The sequence below is a fragment of the Chanos chanos genome, chromosome 15 (genome assembly GCF_902362185.1).
Source record: "Chanos chanos chromosome 15, fChaCha1.1, whole genome shotgun sequence".
Lineage (NCBI taxonomy): Eukaryota > Metazoa > Chordata > Actinopteri > Gonorynchiformes > Chanidae > Chanos > Chanos chanos.
Genome location: NC_044509.1, coordinates 9,820,888 through 9,844,100, shown reverse-complemented (window position 1 = coordinate 9,844,100; position 23,213 = coordinate 9,820,888). Strand labels below are relative to the sequence as shown.

At 42.3% G+C, this 23,213-nt stretch overlaps 1 protein-coding gene across 2 annotated transcripts in view; it reads right to left on the bottom strand.

Annotated features, from left to right (window-relative positions):
- gramd1ba (GRAM domain containing 1Ba) overlaps positions 1 to 22,835 on the bottom strand; it is a 40,965-nt gene extending 18,130 nt beyond the window's left edge. The window contains exons 1-2 of one of the 2 annotated variants that reach the window (XM_030792340.1): positions 22,462 to 22,835; positions 20,385 to 20,462 (exon numbers count right to left, since the gene is read on the bottom strand). In XM_030792340.1, coding sequence (XP_030648200.1) covers positions 20,385 to 20,462; positions 22,462 to 22,835 — 452 coding nt within the window. The remainder of the gene's footprint in view (positions 1 to 20,384; positions 20,463 to 22,461) is intronic. The other variant, XM_030792341.1, reaches the window with a different exon arrangement.
- Between the last annotated feature and the right edge of the window lie 378 nt (positions 22,836 to 23,213).

Below are 23,213 nucleotides of genomic sequence, written 5' to 3'. Positions count from 1 at the left end.
AAACCAACTCATTAACACTAATATCCCACATGACATGTCAATCACACACCAAAACCACGGCGTAAAATCATATTTTAAATGGCTCTCAACAGAGCTCCCCGTACAAAGATAATTAATCATATAGTGTGAGCGTGTGTGTGTGTGTGTGTGTGGGCGTGCGTGCGTATGTGTGTGTTCTTGTGTGTCAGCTTGGATGTCGCCCTTCAGCGAGAAACAAAATCAAAACCAACCACATAGTTTCATTTGCTCTATGACAATGTGTCAAAGTGGGCACAATGGAGAACAAGGGAAATTTAAACTCAAAGTTTCACATCTGTAAAACTTATCAGCGAAAAAAAATAACACGGTTCATTTTGAAGCACAGGTGACCTACAAACACCTTAACCAATCAACAACCACTTTACTTTAGTTTTGCAAAAGCTAAAAGAAAAAAAAAAACGCACTCACTGAAGCTGTCGGTGAAATTAGGCCTTAAATCCTTTCTGGCACCTTTTTCATGAATGGCACAACATTAAGAGAGCAACATGTGTTAATGGAGAGCATTATGTTCACCATTAACAAAAGTCAAATGAGACACTTTTTAAAGCACCCAGTGTCGCTTGGGAACCACTAAAATGAGCCATTTTACAATTCATTATTTTTCATCATTTAGAATAAAACCCAACAGGCTGTTTGTATCCCAATCAACTGCCACAAAATACAGATGATAGGCTAAGGCAAATGTCATTCAGCAAATGTCTACAAATGCTTGATACCCACAACGTAGCATGAGCCGCTGATCAAACTGAAAGACAGAGCATAGTTGTTTTTCTTGTTTGCCCCAATATTTGCATTAAAGCGCAAAAAAACAGTAAGCGTGCTATCTTATACACAAAAATATGAAAAACCGTTCTCAGAAAAAGAAAAAAAAAAAAACCCCACACCTTTCAAGGAACACATTTTGAAATAAAAAATCAGGCACTCATTTACAAACTGCTCAGTTGCTAACCGATAATACATTATATGCTATATCCGCATTTAAAAAAAAAAAAACGTGGAAAGTGACACCGTACAATAGCACAGAGCACGTTGTACCAACACTTCACAAGACACTTGAGGTGCTAATTTGTTTTTGTTTGTTTTTTTTCCACAGGAGCATGGTGCTAAGCTGATCTCACATCACCTATTACACATCATCTGTGTCATCACCAGTGGCTTAATACGCAGCCCAACACCTTCACCACCACCCTGAGAATCTACTATCACCTTCAGCATCCTGCAGAAGACTGAGATCTTTGGTATGACAGTAACTTATATCGGAACGACAGCACAGAGATCGCTAATGTCCATACAGAGGATGAATGGATGAAGATTACAGAGTCTTTCAGATGTTTTCGGTTGAATTCAGTAAGGTTAGGTTGATATCTCCGTTAGATTTTGACTGTGTGTGTTTACGCTGACCGGCCGGGAATGATATCACGTCGCTTAAATCACATCCAGCTCTAGGATGAGAGCCGGACTGTTGATTCTGGCAGGTTTCATATTCCAAGCCATTCCCAGTCATCTTGGGTACATCTGTGCACAGCTACCGCTGCGCATCCTAACTCCACCATCTCTACATGGAAATAAATGTATAATCATCCAAGCCAGCACAAATGAGCACATTAGAGACATATCTATCAGAGCACCACATTGTGTACGAATAGAGGCTGCTGAATCTGAAAAAGATAAATCTGTTTCTCTTGAAAAAAGCCATTTTGCATGTTACCTCACAGACATGTCCACCAAAACACACAACAACCTCACAACAACATAAAAACACGTTCAGAAACATCTGGCTAATTCTGTTCTTTAGGGACATCATGTACAAATGATAAGGTGATGGATGCAAGTGGTCTGATGTAGACGAACCTGGTAGCCATGGAGGAACTGCGCGGAAACGATGGGCTTCTCTCTCCTTCATTCATCCATCGAAGGGGTCGCAGAAAGAGAAATGGGGAGGCGGACGAGGAGGAGGAGACGCCTCCTAAAGCATCCCAGCCTGGTTTCCGACCAGTCAAGCAGAGCCTAAACCTCACAGCGGGCTTGGTAACGCCCACTCCCCTCCCTCCCTTTTTCTATCTGTTCTCTTCCTCCTCCTCCTTTCTTTTCTGCTTTTTATAGGAAGGTGTGTTTTCTCTCTCCCTTCCCCTCCTGAAATACAGGCACTTCTACTATGCCTCTCTGTTCAAGCCTCCGTCCTCCTGTGATAGGTGGTAACATGAGGGAAGTGGAGATGGCTTCCGTTTTTGCATAATGGCTTCTGCTTGCTGCAGTGAATCTACCGGCTTCTCCATTATTCATGCTTTTCATGAATGGAGCCTCTGACATCACCAACTGTCACGTCACCGAGCACCCGGCCCAGTCTCTGCTTTAGCACCCCTCCCCCAAAACCAAGCCACTCGACTCAGGACCACACCCCTTATCTCTCTCTCTTTATTTATTTTCTGGCTCTTCTCTCTAAAAACATGGGGTTTGTATCACTCTCAAACCCTGTTCATCACTGAGGGTTTTTCACAATCACACACGTATCAAGTGCAGTAGGCTCTGAATTTGAGTTGGGAAAGACTTGAAAGAGATGGACGTGTTTTACGCACCGCTTTTAAGCGTCTGTTATTTGGTCCGACGAAAAACCACAAGCAATATTCACGATTTGATTTGATTTCAAATTCCGATTGACTCAAGCAACCCCAAAAATGACCTTTTAAATGAATGATTTTTTTTTTTCTGAAAGAGGATGAATCTTTTGAAAAGAAAATGTACAGATTTAAGACCCTCATTTGGCTGATGTATGAAACTGTACTATTTCAGCAAAATGAACTAAAACATAGTTTGAATCTCAGCATCATTAGTAGCTTCAGTGTTGCTGAGAACCCAGTTGGTCATGTGCTGGGAGGGTCAGGCAGACAGAACACTCTACCACTGCACTTCAGTAACTCCTTGTGTCCGTCAGGAGCTTGGAGTGATTCCCATTGAGACACCTATGACACTGGCAGGTGAAAAGAAGCAGTTTCTGACTTCACATGGGTTTCGCAGGGGATTTGGCGTGCCGGTTCGGGAGAAGACGGGGTAAGGAAAAACAATAGTTTTTAAAAAAAATGATTTACCTTTTTTTTTATGTTCCCACTTTTGTCTCAGTTTTACGGTACGTGCAGTTCCCAGTAATGTTGCATTTCCCATTCAATGCACGACCTAGTGCACGTGTCCTCCGATACATGCAATGTCAGCTTTTCATCTGCCAGCGCACGGGCGTCTCCACGGGAACATAGCACATGTAATTCAACTGTGCCAGACTCCAGAAAACTACATTTTAAAAACCTATGGCAGTCTCTTTAGTACAGAGCTTTTTTTTTCCCAGTTAGAGGAACAAGGATTACCAGTTTCCAACCGCCACACTCTTTGACAGTTGACTGTACTGAACAACACCTATGATGACTGGTTCATCTTCTCATTTAACTAATCACTTCCTTAAAGAGGACATTATTTGTATTCTGTAGTAAAATTCAAAATCATGAGTGGTTTATGTCATTTGCCTTGTATCTACAGCAAAATAATGGACACCAGACACTCAGACCCTAACTGCTAATTGTTTCCACGTAATTTGATTAACAGAACCACCCATTTATGCACTGCCTAAAGCACTTTGCACACAGTTAGATCACAGATGTGTCTTTCACATCTACACACAGTGTACAACAACTCTGAGTCTAACGTGTCTTCTTTCTTCTACTGGAAATTTAAAAAAAAAAAAAAAACAACTACATGTCAGGAGACAAAAACAAAAACAACTACATGTCAGGAGAGCCAAACGTTGAGGGTATTTGAGCATCAGCGATTTACAGGTTTACATCAGCGGTCCAGGTTTTAGATCACACACAACCGCATTCCCAAATCTCCTCTGCTGCGCTCAGACCCGAGTCCACTTTGCTAAAATGAAAAAAAAGCAGGATGAGGGGTTCTGTGGAAACGACCTAGACAAAAGAGATCTGAAGTGGAAAGAAATACGACTGTCACAAACGTGCTGCAATTACCATTCTAAACCACATACAGACTGAAAATGTGCAGAACAGTTACCTTAATTTTACTGTCAATGTAATATCTGTAATGTACTCCTACAGACATCATGAGTACTAGTTTTGGAGGAGTTGGAATCATGCATGTCAGGGTACATGTTTTTAACAACAGATGTAAATTTGGTGCTGCACAAAGCATCGAGGAACAATCTTAACAATATCTATCTACTATGTTAGTAGTTACTGTTCAGATGCAGGGGCTTTATGGAATAATAATTAATAATTCATTAAACGATACTGGTTTACCACACACAACATAGGTACACCTTCTTTGATGACATCTCTGGTACTAATAATCAATCTAAAAAAGAGCAGCTTGCAGTGCCATTGAATGTAATGAGGGAAATCCTTTATCTCCCTTGGGTATATTACATAACATTTGACTATGATTAAAAAGTATGGATGTATGGATGTATTTACCTACAGTATGGCACATCAGGGAACAGAAGTCATACTGTGAGCTCTGATTGAATGTGCTAGTTTTATAGCTTTATCTATGCTTTTAGTCCTCTGAGATGTGTGCTCTGCACCAGTAAAATGTTAGTACCGTCTGGTAAACCCAACAGGCCTAGATGGAAAGACTTTGCCTCATCAGCACGTCTGTCCACACTGAGTGAGCTTGTTGTTACAAGTTCATCATCTTTCAAGCTTATTATTCTGCAAATTTACATGTCGCCGTCATCATCGTCATCATCATCATGATCATCATCACTGATGAAAGACTGAAACATCACATGTAAAGCCATTCCAGGCACAACTCTGCATGTAATGCAATTCTGACCATTAGTGTTTCGGGTCGGGGGAGGGGGGGACCCTGTCTCTTTACCATGAAAGTACAGAAAACAAAACACAAACCATCTTTTTTCAAAATAACATGATACATTAAGCATGCTGTATCCTGACAAATAATAATAATGAAAAAACATGCATCTTTATGGCTTTTCACTGGCACATGAATAAAGATTAAGCTGCACAGATAAAGCTGGCACCTTAGGACCATTAAATGAATGTCATGCTCTTCCATAACACAGAAACCCAGGAAGTATCACCAGAAACGAAGATTACCCATCAAAATCAACACAATCCGTCACAGTCTAAGCACTGGAAGAAGGCCAGAAAGGCAGCCCTCCTCCCAAAAAAAAAAAAAAAAAAAAAAAAAAAAAAAAGAACGACTCTTGTCTTTCAGATACCTGTTTAAGCATATGCTTCAGAGGGAGTAACTGCACTGAGGGCAGTGTGTGCTGTGGGGGTGGAGAGACTGTCAGGACTCGACTCTCGACTGTGAGGGCCAATGATCCACGAGACTGCATGCTGACATAAGCGACTATTCAATCATCCAGAGGCAAATCTGCCCTCTGGTCAATTTTAAATGGCTCTCATTTTCAGCTACATCAATGGCTGAGGTGACGCGTAGACAAAAGCGCTGTGAGCCTGCTCCGCCTCTGAAACGGTGACAGTCAATGACCCGGAGGGTGTGGGAACACAAAGTGTAACGCTCGAAAAAGCGGAACCGCTGTACTAAGTTCAGTACTTTAGCGCATCAACAACTGTGATAGCCGGATGACACTATTAGGCAAACATCACACAGCGGGACACAGACCGTAAACAGTTACGGAAATGATTTGCAACTACAGAAATAACTATACAGTATCATCTCACGCAATATGCAGTACTTATATACAGTCTTCAATAGTTTATGTCCACATATTTGTACCTTGAGCAAGTAATTATCTCTGATTTTCATATACAATGGCTTCAGAGTCTAAAATCTACATAAACAAACTGATAATAAGACACAGTCCATATCAAAGCTGTAGCAAACACAGCTGAGTGTTTCTGAACATTAAAAAAAAAAAAACAATAACAAAAAAACATGTCAGGAACTGTGAACTTTTCCAAAACGTAAAGTTGTAATGGCTGACTCTACTTGCATACTGAATTGAGTTTTCTGAGTTAAAAAAAAAAAAAAGAAAAAGTTAAAATGTGCTATGCTTGGTCTTTTCTGTACACACACTTTGAAATACCATCAGTGGGTGATGGACTGGGCTGAGTGGGCTGGGAGGGGGAGGGGACTCCTGTGTATACACATCTGCCATAAGAAACATATTCTCTGAGTGCAGCGACATGTTGTAAAGCTAAAGTAGGACACAGGGAACTGGCATCCTATTGAACACACGTCACAAATCTGGATTAATGAGTTGGTTAACCCTGCAGCCACTGGTGTGCCAATCTCAGAGACAGCGCCACACTCAAGTCTTCAAGACTGAGCCAGATTTGTCTGGCCAGCATTTATCTGCAAAGTACACACCTTTGTGCCTCAGGATACAGAGTTGGCAATAACGTGAATGCTGAAAAAAAACAACAAAACGAAACGACAAAAAAAGAAAAAAAAAACACAAAACTAGCGGTTAGCACGCTAACCATTTCAGATGCTATTGATCACTGGGGTTTCATTGCTCTGGGGAAATAATTATTTTCATTCAAACATAAACCAAAGAATTACAAAGAGCCTCTGAAGCTATTGTTGCTGAATATTTAAAGGGCCACAGAAGGCCAACGCACAAAAGGAATAATGAAAGAGCTTGCTCCACACATCAACCAAAAGCCATAGCACACAACCCCTCTCTGAGAGAAACCAAGATGCTTATCACATGATCAGTAGTTTAAGTCTGAACAATGGGCAAATGTGGCATATAACAGGACCCACAGGGATAGGATTTCTCCAAATATAAAATACAGATATCTGAAAACAGACTTTTCCTTCAGAATGACTCCAGTGAATGGTGTTGTCAGTCACAATAATCTTACCATCCTCCAGGTTTATTAGTTTTATCAGAACCCTTGATAGCTAGCACTGAGAACGGCAGGCAAGGGAACGAGGAAGGGATGGAATGAAACCATCTCTCGCTAGGACTCATACGAGCTAATCTGCTAACTATGCGAAGACTGTTTTTATGTTCTCCGTGAATAAGAGATATTTCGAGCCTTTCTAGTGGTGACGGAACCACTTCCATGAGCTTTTGAACAGTTCGGGTCTTGGCAGTTGCCAGTCAAATAGTCGGTCCTAAAAGAGTTCTTACTGTTACCTTTAGCCCAGTGTTAGCTTTAGTGATAGTCACAGGAACAGGTAGGCAGAACAGACCGTCTGTGTTACATTTTTCATAACAGATACATTCATCCCCACTGGACACGATTGAGTACCGTCTTGAGAGAGCAGACACATTCTAACTCTAGATAAATATGTAATTCTCAACATAATCAGCAATGCTAACTACTGAAAGTACTAATGTGTGATGTAGTTAAATATTTAATGCAAAAAGTCTCTTGTCTCTATTACATAAGTAGCTTAATGATGGGTCATTAAAATAATAAAATGGTACTCGTGTACTCTTCTCACACATGACAAAATATTCATAATTAGAAGCAAAACAAGTACTCCTCTCTAAATGTTCATACCACTGTCACCTTCTTCAAAAAGGTGTTACCAGAGAGCTAACAACTTATTTTACTGGTAACGTCAGTACATACCAACATACTGGATATCTAAGTTAATCAGTAAAATGACTGAATCAGGCCAGTGGGGGTTGGGGGGAGGGGGGGGGGAAGCTATTGCAACAGATGAAAGATGTATTTGCGTTGCATAACACATCCCTCAATGCTGCATCAAAGGTGTGTTATTTACAATCAAACCACTAGAGAGAACTGAGTCATTGTAATCCTCCTCTTCTCTCTCTCTCTCTGTGAGTCCAAAATAAGCTCCTTGTTTCCAAATGGGGAATAATCATTCAAGGATCTAAATGGGGCAGTGCTTTATATAACCATATGGTTAAAGACAAACTGTGCCAGTCTTGCTCCTGACAGCCCTGTAAGCGGTGTGGACAAGTACCAAGAGAGAGGTTCAGAGACAGGCTGTACCTATACATTTGTGCCTAAATAGTGTTGTGTTCCCAGGGCCTGCACCAAACCCAGGAGCTTTACACAGGGAAGGGAGCAGAAAAGCCCAGGAAAAATCAACATGCTAATCCGTACATTCTTAAGGTTTGAGCTATCCCTTTACCGTCTACGCAAAAGCACAGGAACCATAAACGGTCCCCGTCCGGGTCCACGAATGCTTGAACGTGCTTCTCTGTAAACATGTGGAAGCGTAAGGTAAGCAGAGAGAGGCGACGGTCGTAACGACCAAACAAGTGAGGCACAGAGTTTTCCCAGGGATGGAGGAGGAGGAGGTGAATGGAGAGAAGGGAGGTAGGAAAGGACAGACAACTCAGTGTGCTGCTGCTGCTGCTGCTGCTGCTGCTGCTGGCGTCTCCCGGGCCTCCTGCGGCACACTGTAACCAAACACTAAAAATATCTGCCAGAGAGAGAGAGAGAGACATAGAGAGAGAGAGAGAGAGAGAGAGAGAGCAAGCGCAGGAGGAGGAAGCGCATAAACATGCTATGGATGCAGCAGCAGGAGCAATGACACTGCAGTGCTGGAGAAGGGAGTTAAGGGGTAAAGTGATGCTCTCTCTCTCTCTCTCTCTCTCTCTCTCTCTCTCTTTCTCTTTCTCTCCAGGCTGCCATGTGACTGAGGCAGAGGGCTGGACAGCGGCGGGGAGGGGGAGGAAGGGGGGTGGTTGAGGGGTAGGTAGAGGCTGAGTCGCGTGTGCCAGGTGGATGTCTGCTGGGGCGTGTGGTGGAGGTAAGGTTAGGGTGATTTTCTTACCAGGCGAGCTTGAATCCTTTCATTAGTGCAGTAAGGGAAGTCCCATTGCCATACTGTCGTCGCCCCACTCGGACAGCCGCTCAGTCCAGGACATGTCGAGTGGCTGAGGGTATAAATCCTCGGCGGCTTTGCCTCTTCCCTCGGCACATACGCGGGAGAGGGAGAGGGAGAGTTCTGTGCAGCTCGGCGGCTCCCAGCTTTCACTCCTCTCCTCTCCTCTCCTCTCCTCTCTGTTCAACCAGGCTAACTCTAGAGCTCTGCTCACTCACGCGTAGCCCCAGCCAGTCCCAGCGTGTACGTGCGTCCGTGCAAAAACAGCAGCTGTTCACATGCACACTCTCCAAAATGCAGCAGACTCTCTACCACGCTCTCTCTCTCTCTCTTTCTAAGCTCTACTGCAGATGAGAACATGAGCTGCTCTTGCCGGGCTCTGCTGCTCACTGAGCATGCTCCAAACCCTGAAACTCCGCCTCCTCCTCATCCTCCTGCTCTGTACACTAGGCTTCCTCTCTGAGAGAAATAAGCACCCAGCCCCAGTGCCCAGTCCTATAGTCTACACTTTAGTTAAATTTCCTCTATCTCTCTCTCTCTGAGCTCCTGACACAGGGTTCACAGCTGACCCTGCTAAGGGACTTTGAGCTGGAAGAGGAGAAATGAGGAGACAGTCTTGGTGTGGAGGAGCTACGCAGAGCTCATGTCAAGCTCAGTCAGTCCAGCAGCTGGCCCTCTAATCCCTTAATGCAGGGTAGACAGTGCACTCTGGGAAATGTGTGTGTGTGTGTGTGTGTGTGTGTGTGTGTGTTGTGCAAAGCTGATCAAATGCAGATCCGTTCTTTTTGGCCTCAATGTGTGCAGGATAAAACAACCTATGGATATCAGAAGCTAACTGCTGATTATTCCAATTTATCCTTATTAACAAATCCAGCATCTGAGACATGGTTTAATATTATTACCACAAACAACACCATATGCAGTTCATCGCCTCTTTAAATATTAAAACACAAACCAGTTATGCCAACATCAGCCGTTCTAAAGATGTAATGCTATCAAATATTTACTTTCTTCCATAAAATCATCTCAGTATAGTAAGAGAAGTGAACAAAACAATGACTGTGTAATCTCAGAGGCTATTCCTGTGAACATTACGAGGATGTGTTGTGTGTTGGTTGGTGACCCCATGTTCCCGGGTATGTACCCAAGATGTTCAGTGCAACCTCCAGTTAAGGGAGGTTCTAGCTTTTTGGCGAAACTCCTGTAAACTCTGGGCTTCTCCCAGCACGATTGAGTGAGAGAGAGAGAGAGAGAGAGAGAGGGACAGAAAGAGAGGGACAAAGAGAGAGAGAGAGAGAGAGAGAGAAAGAGGGAGAGGGACAGAGAGAGAGAGAGAGAGAGAGAGGGAGTGAGAGAGAGAGAGGGACAGAGAGAGAGGGACAAAGAGAGAGAGAGAGAGAGAGAGAAAGAGGGAGAGGGACAGAGAGAGAGAGAGAGGGAGTGAGAGAGAGAGAGGGACAGAGAGAGAGGGACAGAGAGAGAGAGAGAAAGAGAGAGAGGGAGAGGGACAGAGAGAGAGAGAGAAAGAGAGAGAGGGAGAGGGACAGAGAGAGAGAGAGAAAGAGAGAGAGGGAGAGGGACAGAGAGAGAGAGAGGGAGTGAGAGAGAGAGAGGGACAGAGAGAGAGAGAGAAGTGTAAGCAGAAGAACTCACTGCCACTGCTGAGTCACTGTCCCTTCTCTGCATAGGGCCATACCCCACCATGTCACCCCTGCTGTTTCCACTGGATGCAGTGAACGTGTTACAATATCCAGGACTGAGCGGAGTGAACCTGCTTCTCTCAGAAAACTCCACCTTATGCCAACCTATGCCCAGATGGTTCGCTAATTAGCAGCTGAAATATGTTCCTATCTCACCATTAGCTATTATGCAATTCTTTTTTCATTTCAGAAAAATGGAACAAACAATGTCAGCCAAAACCTGTGTTTACCTAATTCCAGCATTACTGGGATGATGGTGTATTTCTATGGCTTATTAATCTAGATCAGAGGAGTTTTTCCTGCTCAGGCCTGTTTGACTAATGATGCTAGAGACTATGTGAGGACATGTTTAGACCAAAGGTTTTATCAACTCAACTCTCGATGATTCAGTGACTCCAGGGAGAGGAATAGAGACACATGTGCAGAGTCACTTGGTTGGTCATGCATGTCCACACACACACACACACACACGCACGCACGCACGCACACACACACACACACGCACGCACGCACGCACGCACACACACACACACACACACACACACGCATGCACGCACACACACGCACGCACACACACACACACGCGCGCACACACACACACACACACACAGACACAAAATCGCCAATGGCACACTGCACAGTTTGACCGCTTTTTAATCACAACATTAGCAATAACAACCATATAAGCTTGTGCCAGAAAGACAGCCTTATATGCAGCTTGTTGTGTTACATAAGCCAGGCTTCACGGTTAAGCACTTCATACCATTTGTAAAAAGGTCAGTTCTGGATGCTTCAATTACACAAGCCCATTACATTAATAATGCATGATTTTTGTATTTATGATTAAAAAAAAACACAGCACATCACTGTCAGAGCATGTTTATGGTCAGAGTGTATTCTTCACAATAGGATTACACTGTGGTGCTGAATGGACAGCTCCAAAGACTAGTCAATACTGCAGAGGATCCAGCTACACAGCCCCTAAGCATAAAGAGAAAAGCAAACAGAGTTTATTAAACTAAAAACAATCCGCAAAAGCTTCGTTTTCCTCCTCTCTCTGTATGAACTTTCATAAAAAAAAAAAAAAAAAAAACCCAGATGGTGTGGGGATAAATAAAGTGAAATCAAATAAATATTATTCAAATGCATTGCAAAACTGACCTGCTAACTTTATTACTTTACATTGCAATGGTGAAACGTTATGCCAAAGCGAGATGACAGGAATTCATGCAAGAACAGACATGCGAACCTTGTTTTGGACTCACACTGCAGCAGTTTTTGAGGAGGGAATTATACTGTTCAGATGATTGCTTTGGTGTTATGAAAGAGAAAAAAAATCAAATCATTATGTCAATTATGTTTAGTGAAACCAAATTGTTCCTTGCTTCGGAAAACTGCGGGAACAAAATTTAGACCCTTTTTTTTTTTATCAGAACGGTGTTTCAAAACCTTACATTTCATCGCACAAAAGCGGGGCGGATTTTTCGGTTCTGAACGCTCTGACGTTCCTCAACGGCCCCGCGCGCTGTTTCCGTTCGCTGAGCGAGGAACGTCGGAGGGACTATCGTTTTAAAAAAGAAAAAAATTATGTCTGCTTATTAATGCTTTTTTTTTCGGACTGTGCATCTCCAATTTCCCTCTGTAAGGCAACTCACAGATCTGAGCATTCAGCACTGCACATGTAATCGATTGCGTCAACTCGGTTCCCTTTGCCCTTGTGTTTGTCTCTGGAGACGCGGGCAGGAAGGAAGAGTAGCTGAGAGTGACTGCTGGGCCCATGGTTTCTGTAGTACTGCATATGATGTCCGTAGCTATTTCTGCAGATGCAGCCCTCTTTTGTTTAGCCTAGCGGCCATCCCTTTAGCGGAGAGTCACTGTGGGAGTCACAGGCCTGAACTTCACTCTCATGGAATTTTTTTTAGACACACATGGGCCTGATCCGAGCTGTCCAATGAGAGCCTAGCAAATGGGGTCAGGTGATGTGGGGGCCTGTCAGGCTGATTTAGTGTCCGTGTGGGGAGATGTGTGACTGTGCTGCTAATCCCTGTGCTAGGCCCCGCCTCCACAGACAGCGCCACAAAGCCAGATCACACCACATCACGGTGGCTTATCGGCAACACTCCTGTATAAATACTAGACATATCCAACAGGATGGCAAACACACATACACACACACACGTGTACACTGAAAGAGAAACAAAAAGACAGATAGAGAGGGAGGGAGAGAGAGAGAGAGAGAGAGAGAGAGACAGAGAGAGAGATAGATAGATAGATGAAGCAAGGGAAACGTTGATGGGGACAAAGCTGTAACCCCTTGACCTGTAAACTATGTTATCTGTCAGTCAATATTACATGACAGATACTGACAGATAACGATAGTTGGGAATTCAGCTAATAAGCAGATACTCAAACATGAAAAATGGCATTACAGTGACCTACACTATCACTATAAGATCTCTACAAGTGGCATATTGTTCTAATGAACACATACATATTTTTTCCAAATGATTTAAGAACCTTCCCAAAAAAATTATATTTTTATGGAAGAAGTGGGGCTGAAATTCTACAGTCTATTCAAGACTATCACAGAACAATGCAATTATACCTATATTATTGCACCAAAAACTAACACAGCAGATAAAAAGAACAAATACAGTCAACCTCTCATAAAGCCACATTCATACCACACTATTCACATCCTTAGATGAGCAAGTGATCATGCATCAGTGTGTAGAGTTTACGATGTAGTGCAAACTAACTGAGAACCATAATAATACAACACGAAAAGCACTTTCCCCTCCTGTACCTTCTGGGTGCTCGCTGACAACTCGAGTTGGAACGAGACCAGCAGGCTCTGCTTAACAGCTTGGCTCCCTTTGCAGAACAGTCATGGAAACAGTTACTTTCAAAAAATTTACGAATCTTTCACAAAGTGAGAAAAAGGCCAATTATCGGTTGCCCCTGGGGGAGCGGGTGACTTGTAAATAAGCGAGAGCGTAGGGTGACAGTCGTTTTAATTTACAGGGGCATACGCAGCCTAAGGTTCGACATGCTTCCAAGGGAGTCACTGAGCTTTTCAGAGGTTTAAAAAAAAAGGCTCTACAAACCTGTCTGGGACTCTAGCGTGTTCTGTTTGGGACAGTGAGAGAATGAACATGTGAGGGTGTAATAGTGCGGTGCAGAATTAGATGAAGGTCTTAGATAACACCGGTCTGCAGTTCTCTGATGATTCATCGGCCCAGGTAACATGACACTCTCCTGCAGCCACGCCGCACTCTGCAGTTACTACACCTGCAGCGTGGTGTGTTTTCCTCCTTACCTTGTCCCTCTCCAGCTGTCTTCCTTCACTAACTCTCTAACACTCATTCAATCACTCACTCCCTCTTCCTTCCCTCTCTCTCTCTCTCTCTCCCTCTCTCTCTCTCTCTCTCTCCCTCTCTCTCTAGGAACACCACTCTGTTCCTTGGGGATGCTCCTGTGTAATATCAGTGTGTGCCTGTTATCACCGCAGCTGCAACTACATTAAAAAAAAAATGTATTTGAACATTCTTCAAAGAGGACTGGCCAATTAAATTAGCACAGCAGAACAAATGAGACAGCCAAAGCCTCTCTGCTTCTCTCTCATGGCAAAACACATTAAGTTACAGTGATGGAAAATAGCCCCTATGGATACGGCACCCACAGCGACACACAAACTCCTCCCAAATATTGTGGAGTTTTACTACTGAATGTACTTAGAAATATCAAAATCACAGTTTTAAGGTGGGGAGAATTTCAGTCATTTTGAAAAACACATGACTTGGGAGGAACGTTTGGATAATAGTCTTGTGTAAATTCATTATTTATTCACTCCAAATGAATTTTAAGTTTGTAGTGTAAGCATTTAAAAAAAAAACAAAAAAAAAACTGGGAAGCAAAAGGTTAGTCTGGCAAAATTTGCTGATTGTGTCAAAATTAGTTTGTGTCCTCATCTCATACTGAAACTCAGCTATCATTGGTCATGCTAAGGAAGGAGAGTGAGAGAGAGAGAGAGAGAGAGAGAGAGAGAGAGAGACTTGTATAAATCCCATGTTAGTTGTCTCAAGACTGAGATAATTTTCACGACAGAAGCCATAAATCTATCTATATAACTGCTAATTAGTAAGATGAGCACACACACGCACACACACACACACACACACGCTCAAACTAGCAAACACACAAGCACATGCAAATGCGAACGTGCACACACACACACACACACACACACACACACAAACACACACACAGTGTTATCAAAGCCATCTGCTTCAAAAGAAGTCCATCTAATTATCCCATTAGAGGAGGGACAGAAGCCCACAGACTCTGTTTAAGAGCAGAACAGGACAACACTTCACATTGACACACATGGTCACATGACCCAGCTGTACAGACTGAGAACATGAACTCTGTTGTAGCAAAGTGCTCACAGATTCTATACAATTACATCACAACCTGTGCTGATCCTGACCATGATGGCCTCACTGTGATGGTCTGTTACACATTAGGGATGGGTAGACCCTGACATAAGGAGTGATACAGGTAGAGATTAATGGGGATGAAGTTCATCCAACATGTTTAATGCACAGTCTGAGTTCAAAGGATATTATATCTTTTGGTTCATTTCTCTTCCTGTGATCCAGTGTGTGAAAGTGTGTGTGTGTTTGTGTGTGTGTGTGAGAGACATTATCAAAGACACCCCCCCCCCCCCCCCCCAACTAACTGCACATATCCAAACCAGCATGATATCAAACTAGGACATCCATAAAACCTCAACATGTGCAAAAGAGAGCTGAATATTATCTTACATATGGACCAGGAGAATCTCATACTAGTAAAAGCAAAGTGATACAAGTAAAACCTCGCTAAATTCAACACAGGCCCAAAGCTTCTCTTACCTTGAGCATACAGTAAACCAGCATAATCTCACACCAACACACTAATGATACTTTGTAACTTTTGCTACTGGCCCAAGATTTTTCTGTCCTTACACAGAGTTCAAAATAACCTTAAACCACTGCTGCACTACTGCATTCACTGGTAAACAAACACCTTTATCCATACACTACAACAGATATAAAATACATGTAGCAGTAAAAAACAACAAAAAACTGAAATCAAACAAAACAAAAACAAAAAAATAATAATATACGACTTTCCAACCACTTTTGAAAGAAAGCAAAAAAAGAAAAAAAAAACAGATTAGGGATTGTGGAATCCATTGAAGGAATTCCATAAGTAATATGAGAATATCCATGCCACTTGGGCACTGCCAGCTTAAACGTGTCCATGCGATCTGTAGCACGGTAAGGACACGCAGAAACGGGCACTGCGTCAAGTCCTCAGGCGCACAGCATGACTTATTCATCACTCCGATCTCCTTTTCCCCAGAGACAGAGAGAGAATGTGTCAGAGTCCAGTGTCACATTCTTGGGCTGATTCTCTCCAGACGCACAGATTACGACAGCAACGCGTTCATCGTGATTCTTGATCAACCCACACTTTGCGTGATTACAATAATGTTACCAAACTCACCGAAGACTCATTCTTCAGGGGTCTAGAACAGATATGTGTCTGTAAAATAAGGGCGTTTGCTCAATTCTACACTCACTGAGGAGATTCTAAATACCTTTTCATTTATACATGTATTTGGAGGACATCATTTCAGTTACACTCAGTGTTGTTATTTACGTAACAGAAATGTATAACCTACTTCTCATGAATGGGCTGGACACGATTTTAAACCATCCGACCACAAAACACACAGATGACTATCGGTAAATCAGCTGCCGTGGTCTGTAAACACAGACAGATACCACACGCATGTACAATTCTAAAGAATTACCATGGAAGTACAAAGACAGGAAGTAGCCAAAGTATAGCTACACTTCTAAAAACGTTAGGAAACCTGATAAATCTATTTTGTTTGATCAAATTTATTCTAAACTGAAGCATGCGTACATTACCAAATAACATATTAGGTATTATCACAAATGAAGCGCTACTGAAGCAAAATTTTCTAAATAAGTCAGTAAATAAATAAATGAAGAAACAAAATAAATAAAAATTGCATAACAACGTAAGCAAAAAGATGCAGCTCATTGTTCATTTAGCATAAAAAATGAGTGGATATATGGATTGCACAGGATGACGTGTTTCATGGGTGTATAATCAGGATCATAATTATTTTTAATGGAAATAATTTGACGACAGATGACAGCTCACACCAGTCTTACGACCAATCACAGCAATATCAAGTTCTTGACTGATCATACACCAAAAGCCTTATCATAACCTACCAAATACTATCTTAATGCAAAGTAGAAACTGAACACACCAAACTAAAAAATGAACACGTCAAACCGAAGAACGCCTAAAAAAATCCATCCGATGCCAAAGTGGTGGAAATTCTTCTTCTCCATACGGGACACCGTGTAAAAAGTGAGAGCAGGGAGTTTACTTACTTGTCCCTGCGGAAATGCAGTCTCTTTCTCAGCGTGGATACCCGTGGATGGCAGCCCATCTTTACGGGTGAGGTACAGGACGCCTGTCCCAAAGCCCGGCTCTGAACCATGCTGCTCCTGGTCTCCTGAGGGCCCTGTGCGGGCCCTCTCTCTAAACCAATTCACTCTCACACAAGACCTGCTCTGTTCTGTTCTCTCCGGCTCTGGTAGAGGCTCTGCATCTCTCTCTCTCTCTCTCTCTCTCTCTCTCTCTGCACTGTGTTGCCCTCTCTTGTGATGACCTATTTACTAGGCTCTCCGTCTTAGTGGAGCTCTAGCTCATCTTCCGCACCTGTGCTGCTGTGTTTGCTGTAGTTGGTACCTGAGCTCAGGGTCCCACTAGGGACTGGAAAGTCAGCGGGTAATTTATGGGCTGCACATTGTTGGAAGGAGCTCCATGCAGTAACTAACACAACTTCACTTTGTTGCAGGGTTGTTACAGACAAGGGATAGCTGGTGAGATTGAGACAGCTTTTGCACTCAGCTCTTCGAGGCAGAGCAGAAAAGGTTGGTGCTACAGATGAGATCAAAAGAATGATCCTTGTGTGAACTCAATGGGTGCAATGAGAAAGAAACAGAGAGTAATGTGCGAATGATTAAATATGGCCCATTTCAGGTTAATGAGGCTCAATGAACGGAAAAGAAAAAAAAGAATCCATCATCTATAACGGGAGATAATTGTGCTTAATGTTACGATGTTAGAAATTCTAACACACTGATCCCAAATGTGTATAAAATGATTTACAAAATCATTTTAAATATGGAACTACTCAGAGAACTACAGTAATTCTCCCTAAATCAACCAGGCAGGGAGCAGTTAAGAATGATACTGCAGAATCATGCCAAATCATTTTTTAATTAGAGTACGTGTCTCTTTACATGACACAGAAGTTTTACATTGGCTGAGAACTATAATCTGAATCTACCATAACTCTGACTCACCTTCATCCAAACCAAAAAAGTCAAACTCCATTTTTCCCCCCAACACAGATGACTAAATGAATGTCAACAAAAATAAAGTTAAAAAACCAAAACGATCGTTTTCAAACAACAGTACTCTAGACCTGAAGGTAAGGATGACCAAGGACTACAGATTATTTATAATAAGTCATATACATGTAACCTTTAAAAGGAAAGAGAGCAAACTGATATTCTAATGCACGTACTGCACCATCCTGCCACAGCTGAGGTAGTGTAGATATAATGAATTTCACAGAAACAATGAACGCAGCTAAAAAAAAAAAAAAAAAAAAAAGAAGGCATGAGGCCTAAGAACATTTCTTACAAAAAAAAAAAAAAAAAAAAAATCTGCTTAGCTGTTAAACAAGGCATGCAGCACCTGCGCTGCACGAAGAGATGAAAAGCGGGAACCAGAAGTCCTCTGACAAAGAGGTATTCATTCTCGTACACCTCTCAGACACACATGTTGTTTTTAATCCGTTTGTGTTCTGACATAGCTTTACTGAAAACAAAACAAAACAAATAAAAAAAACAAAAATAGCAAAACGACTATGTCCAGCGTCAAGGTAACACAACAGATAATCATTTGCGATGAATGAATGTATTTCAGTGGATTTCAAAATGTACTTCAAAGAGTCGAGGGGTTACAGGCGCGTAGCTCCGTAGGCATTTGGTCTACTGCCTGCTGTTTTCATGTGTGTGTGTTTTTTTGTTTGTTTTTTTTCAAATGTAATTTGAGATATATACGTTCTACATCACACTGAAAAAAAAAAAACCCAAAACATTATGTAAGAGGAACAACTAGGGACATTTAGGCTATTTTTCATATCTAGCCCTGTGAGATTGGAACAGTGCTTGGCATGGAAGAGGGTATTAGTGGACACATTCTCGCGGTTCATTTAGGATGTGTTTGGACAGGAATGTGCTGAGCAGTGAATCACATGACAATGCTGACAACACAGTGTATGAAGCCCTTTGCCCTGTGTCTTTCCCATCAAACCCCAACCCTTTTCTCATCATTGACTGTATATCAGTTACCCAACAGCTCAAACTGTAAAGCCTAAAGGTTAACTTCAGATTAAAACCATATGCAACCTTCATGCACGACTGAGTGAATAAGCCTTACGACATTCCCTTGTGTTAGATTTTCCTTAGCGCAGGGGTTTCTTGCAAAATCAACGTACTAGATTTTAAGCCGTCAAAGACACTCGCACACCAGCATTTTATTTGATCTTTTTCGTAGAAGCGCTATTTAAGATAAGAAGTCATTTGTGTGAAATGTGAAAACAGAATTGATCCTGGTGGTTTGAAACTGTTGATGACAGTGTTTTTTGCAATACATTTAAAGCCTGCTGAAACGTGATCCGCTAGATACCAGTTTCATTTCGTTTATTTAATGTCATTGCGTTTGATATAGTGATTGTCTTACATTTGTGCCTAGGTTTCATTTAGATAAGTTTAACCATATTCATGAAGACCTTCTGTGGACTAAATGCACTTTGTGACTTTGCATATCATTCTGCATAAATTGAGTACAACCTAAAATATATAAAAATCATTTTAGAATAATCTTAAAAATCTTATTGTAGGCTTGTCTTGATTGTAGCAAGTAAATATTAGTTACTGAAGTCATGTTAGGTCTATGCAAACTCAGACTTAATAATTCAATTTAATAATGTACATTTATTTGGTTCTTGTTCAAAGCAATGAAAGCATGATGTTCTGGTGTAAAGATACCAGTGTGTCACAGTTTTACTGCATATACACACTGTGGCAAAGTAAAGCTTTCATGACATTGATGAAGCAGTGCTCTCTAGTGGACGTGTTACACGGCTGTCCGGAGATGCTGACTGTCATCAGAAAGGGAAGAGAGCTTGAACTTTTCATTCAAAATTTTGCTGGGGTAAGGAAGAGGAACACGTAGCGTTACGAGAGATATAAAGCTGACGTGCGATAATGACCAGTCTCTCACGCACAGTGAGTGAAAAACACAGTCATCCTCACCCACACACACCACAGACATAGAGGACACATAGACATGCATGTTTGTCTCAATGTCTCAGAGGGTTCTTCCTACTGACTTTCCACTGACATTTACCGTAACACCAAAAAAACAAACAAACAAAAAAAAACATTCTGTCACCTTTGCCTTTAACAACAACAACAGGAACTAACCGAGTAAATAAATAAATAAATAAATAAATAACTAAATAAAAAGGTTAACACTTGTCAGATGTTCAAATCCTTATGTGAACATTCAGTCTATACATTGCAGCAAAAATATCACACACACACACACACACACACATACACACACACACACAAACACACACATATATACATAAGGGGTAAATACCTGTCCTCTCTGACGTATGGAGTCAGAAAGCGTGAGGATTCCTCTTCATGGCTACTCTGAAGACTGCTCTGTTGACTGCTGTGAAACAGAACAGGAAAAGAAAAATCATTACCTCTGAAGAACACCACTTCCTCCCTTAGCAAGAAAAGTGAAAGCTAAGCTAGATGTAATTTCACTATGAGGATGTTATCACATGACACAAATAAAATCTCTCCAACTGTCATTCAAGAATGACCTGGCATATTTGCAAAGTAATGATGATTAAGTGGTTAAAACAATTTCTCTACAGATTATGTATTCACACATATATAAAAACATAAAAAAAACAAAAAACACAGAGACACACACACACACACACACACCTCACAAGAACCTTAAGAGCAAAAAGGGACTTTGATAGGACTTCATTAACTGATATCTTGTAACAATGTGAAGAATGCACATTCATACCACTAGAGGGCAGACTACTGAGGGACTGTTCAAAACAAGGTATTTATTTCAATATTTTCCCCCTCTTTTCAACCCCCGGGATGGATATCTGTGAGCAATCAGTAAATCAGCACAATGTCAAAAGTCACAGTGATATGTGCCCTGGGACTAGTCTCTACGATAAAATCCTCTTATTTGGATTCAAAGCCTTCGATGAAATACGATAACTGACCTGCATTCCTAATAAAACAAATAAAACACTTTTGTACTCGCTGTACCAAAAGCCTGTGTGTTCAGGCTCGTGCTATGTGGTTGCATAATCAGTCATGCATGCTAGAGTCAACACAGGTTATAAAATGTCTTTTGTCTTACACTCCAGCAGCGAGCTGCCTGTGAGGAGCATTGCAGGCCTCTGACAGAAGGGTGAAACTATCCGTGCAGTTGAATCTACATGTCTATCTTTCATATAACTGTTTTATATATAAACATTCTTGCCATTTCAGCTCACATTAGAGACAAGCAGACGGACATTACTTCGTATGACAAATAAATGACCACATACCTTATACTCACAATTAACTCAACATAAAAAAAAAATGATTATGTGTTTACTACGGTGAGTTTCGGGATGGCAGGGATCATCCGTATAGTCACGGGTTGTATTTTTAGCTAACGAACTTCTCAGAGGCAAAGCAGTGAGATTATGAATTTTTAATGCGTTTCCAGACATTCTGCTGCACAGCCTTCTGGCAGTAGAAAGGTACCTCTAGTTCCTCCTGCCTGCGCTAGAAATGTCACACATGGGATCTCAGTCCCCAAGAGAGGCCACTGTGCCAATTCACATGGTCTGCCTCTGGACGTTACTAAAGTTAGAGAGCTGCTCTCAGCAGCTCGTGCATAACCGATGAAGCGTTTCGATCACAGTAACGATAAACGGACAGCGTATCCCTGATTATCGCTGGGCTAAAGAGGAGGCTGAGTGGTTCAGACCAGCAATCTCTTTCCAGAACTCGTGTTTCAGTCTTTTTACTTACAGTTCTGCAGGGGCTGAACCATCGCTCACTGTGATAAGCTTCAGAGAGCTACAAAATATTAACGCGTCAGAAACGTCTTCGGAAAATGTGATTTAGTTTCTTATGTTGGATTTCGACTTAAAAAGCGCCGGAAAAAGATTTCCCCCTGTGCAAACCTGGGTATGATTCATGTCCATCGTACAAGCCCATTCCACTGTAGTTTGTGACCCCTGAATGACAGCCCTTTCAACACGAACAACCCAAGGTTTCCATTATACATACATTTGTACGAGCTATAGATTATGTGTTAACCCTCCTTTGTGTTGGTGAGACTGTGAAAGCAATTGTGTTTAACACAATAGGAAAAATCACTTTACTGTTCAACAAATTTCTTATCTTCCTTTTTTTTTTTTCTTTTTTGGTAAGTTCACTATAAAAACTCCACATGTAGATGTAGCCCCCTCGGAACGTGGAGTGTATGAAATTCTCTCACAGAGTGGATGACTGGCTTTAACGTTTTCTACTTACACAAATGCATACAGGCTTACCAACAGCACGTTGTGCCTATTAAATTTAGCTAACGCCTGCTGCTGGGTAGTCAGTGTGGTCTGGGCCATGCAGACAGTCATACAGACCTGCTGTCACTACCGTTCTCCTTCTTCTCGCGCACCTTCAGCCACTTCCGCAGGAGGAAGCGTTTACGCCGCGGGGAGGCGCTGGGAGTGGAACAGTTAGACCAGGCGGCGTCCTCGTCGCTGGACGGCGTGATTTCGATGGAGGGCAGCTGGAGGTACTCTTTGGAGCCCGAGCGCTGAGGCGAGCCGTTCTCCGCCTGTTCCTTCTCGCTCTCCACGTTCTTCATGCGATGCATCTTCAGGCGTTTGCGACGCAGCGAGGGGCTGGAGGAACTGGACAGAGCTGATGGTGCTTTATCTCCACCTGTCTCCTCATTCTCCCAGTCCCCTGGACCCTGCACCTGCAGGGAGGGCAGCCGGAGCGTCTCCGTCATGGTGCGCTGCATGCGAGGTCTCGTGCCGGCTCGCGAAAATCACAGACCCCCGAACAGGAAAAACGCAAGCCGTCGCCGTGAGAGCGGCGGATGATGTCGTCGCGTGTGCGGTTCCAAAAAGAGAACCTAAATGAGCATGAGGGTGTTGACCTAGCCACGCTATTCGAACACCAGTTTTCAGAAGTCCATCATTCTTCCTGTTCGACTCGGTTTCCGTTTAAGATTGAGGCACACCGACTCAGAAAAGGAAACATCACCTTCTAGTGTGGCTAGCTGTGATTTCAGAGGGTAGAGTGAGCAGAGTGACTGCCTCATCCTTTCAGATGAAACAGACAGAAACAAAGAGAAGAAGAACATCGCTCCATTTTATCCTTTCTT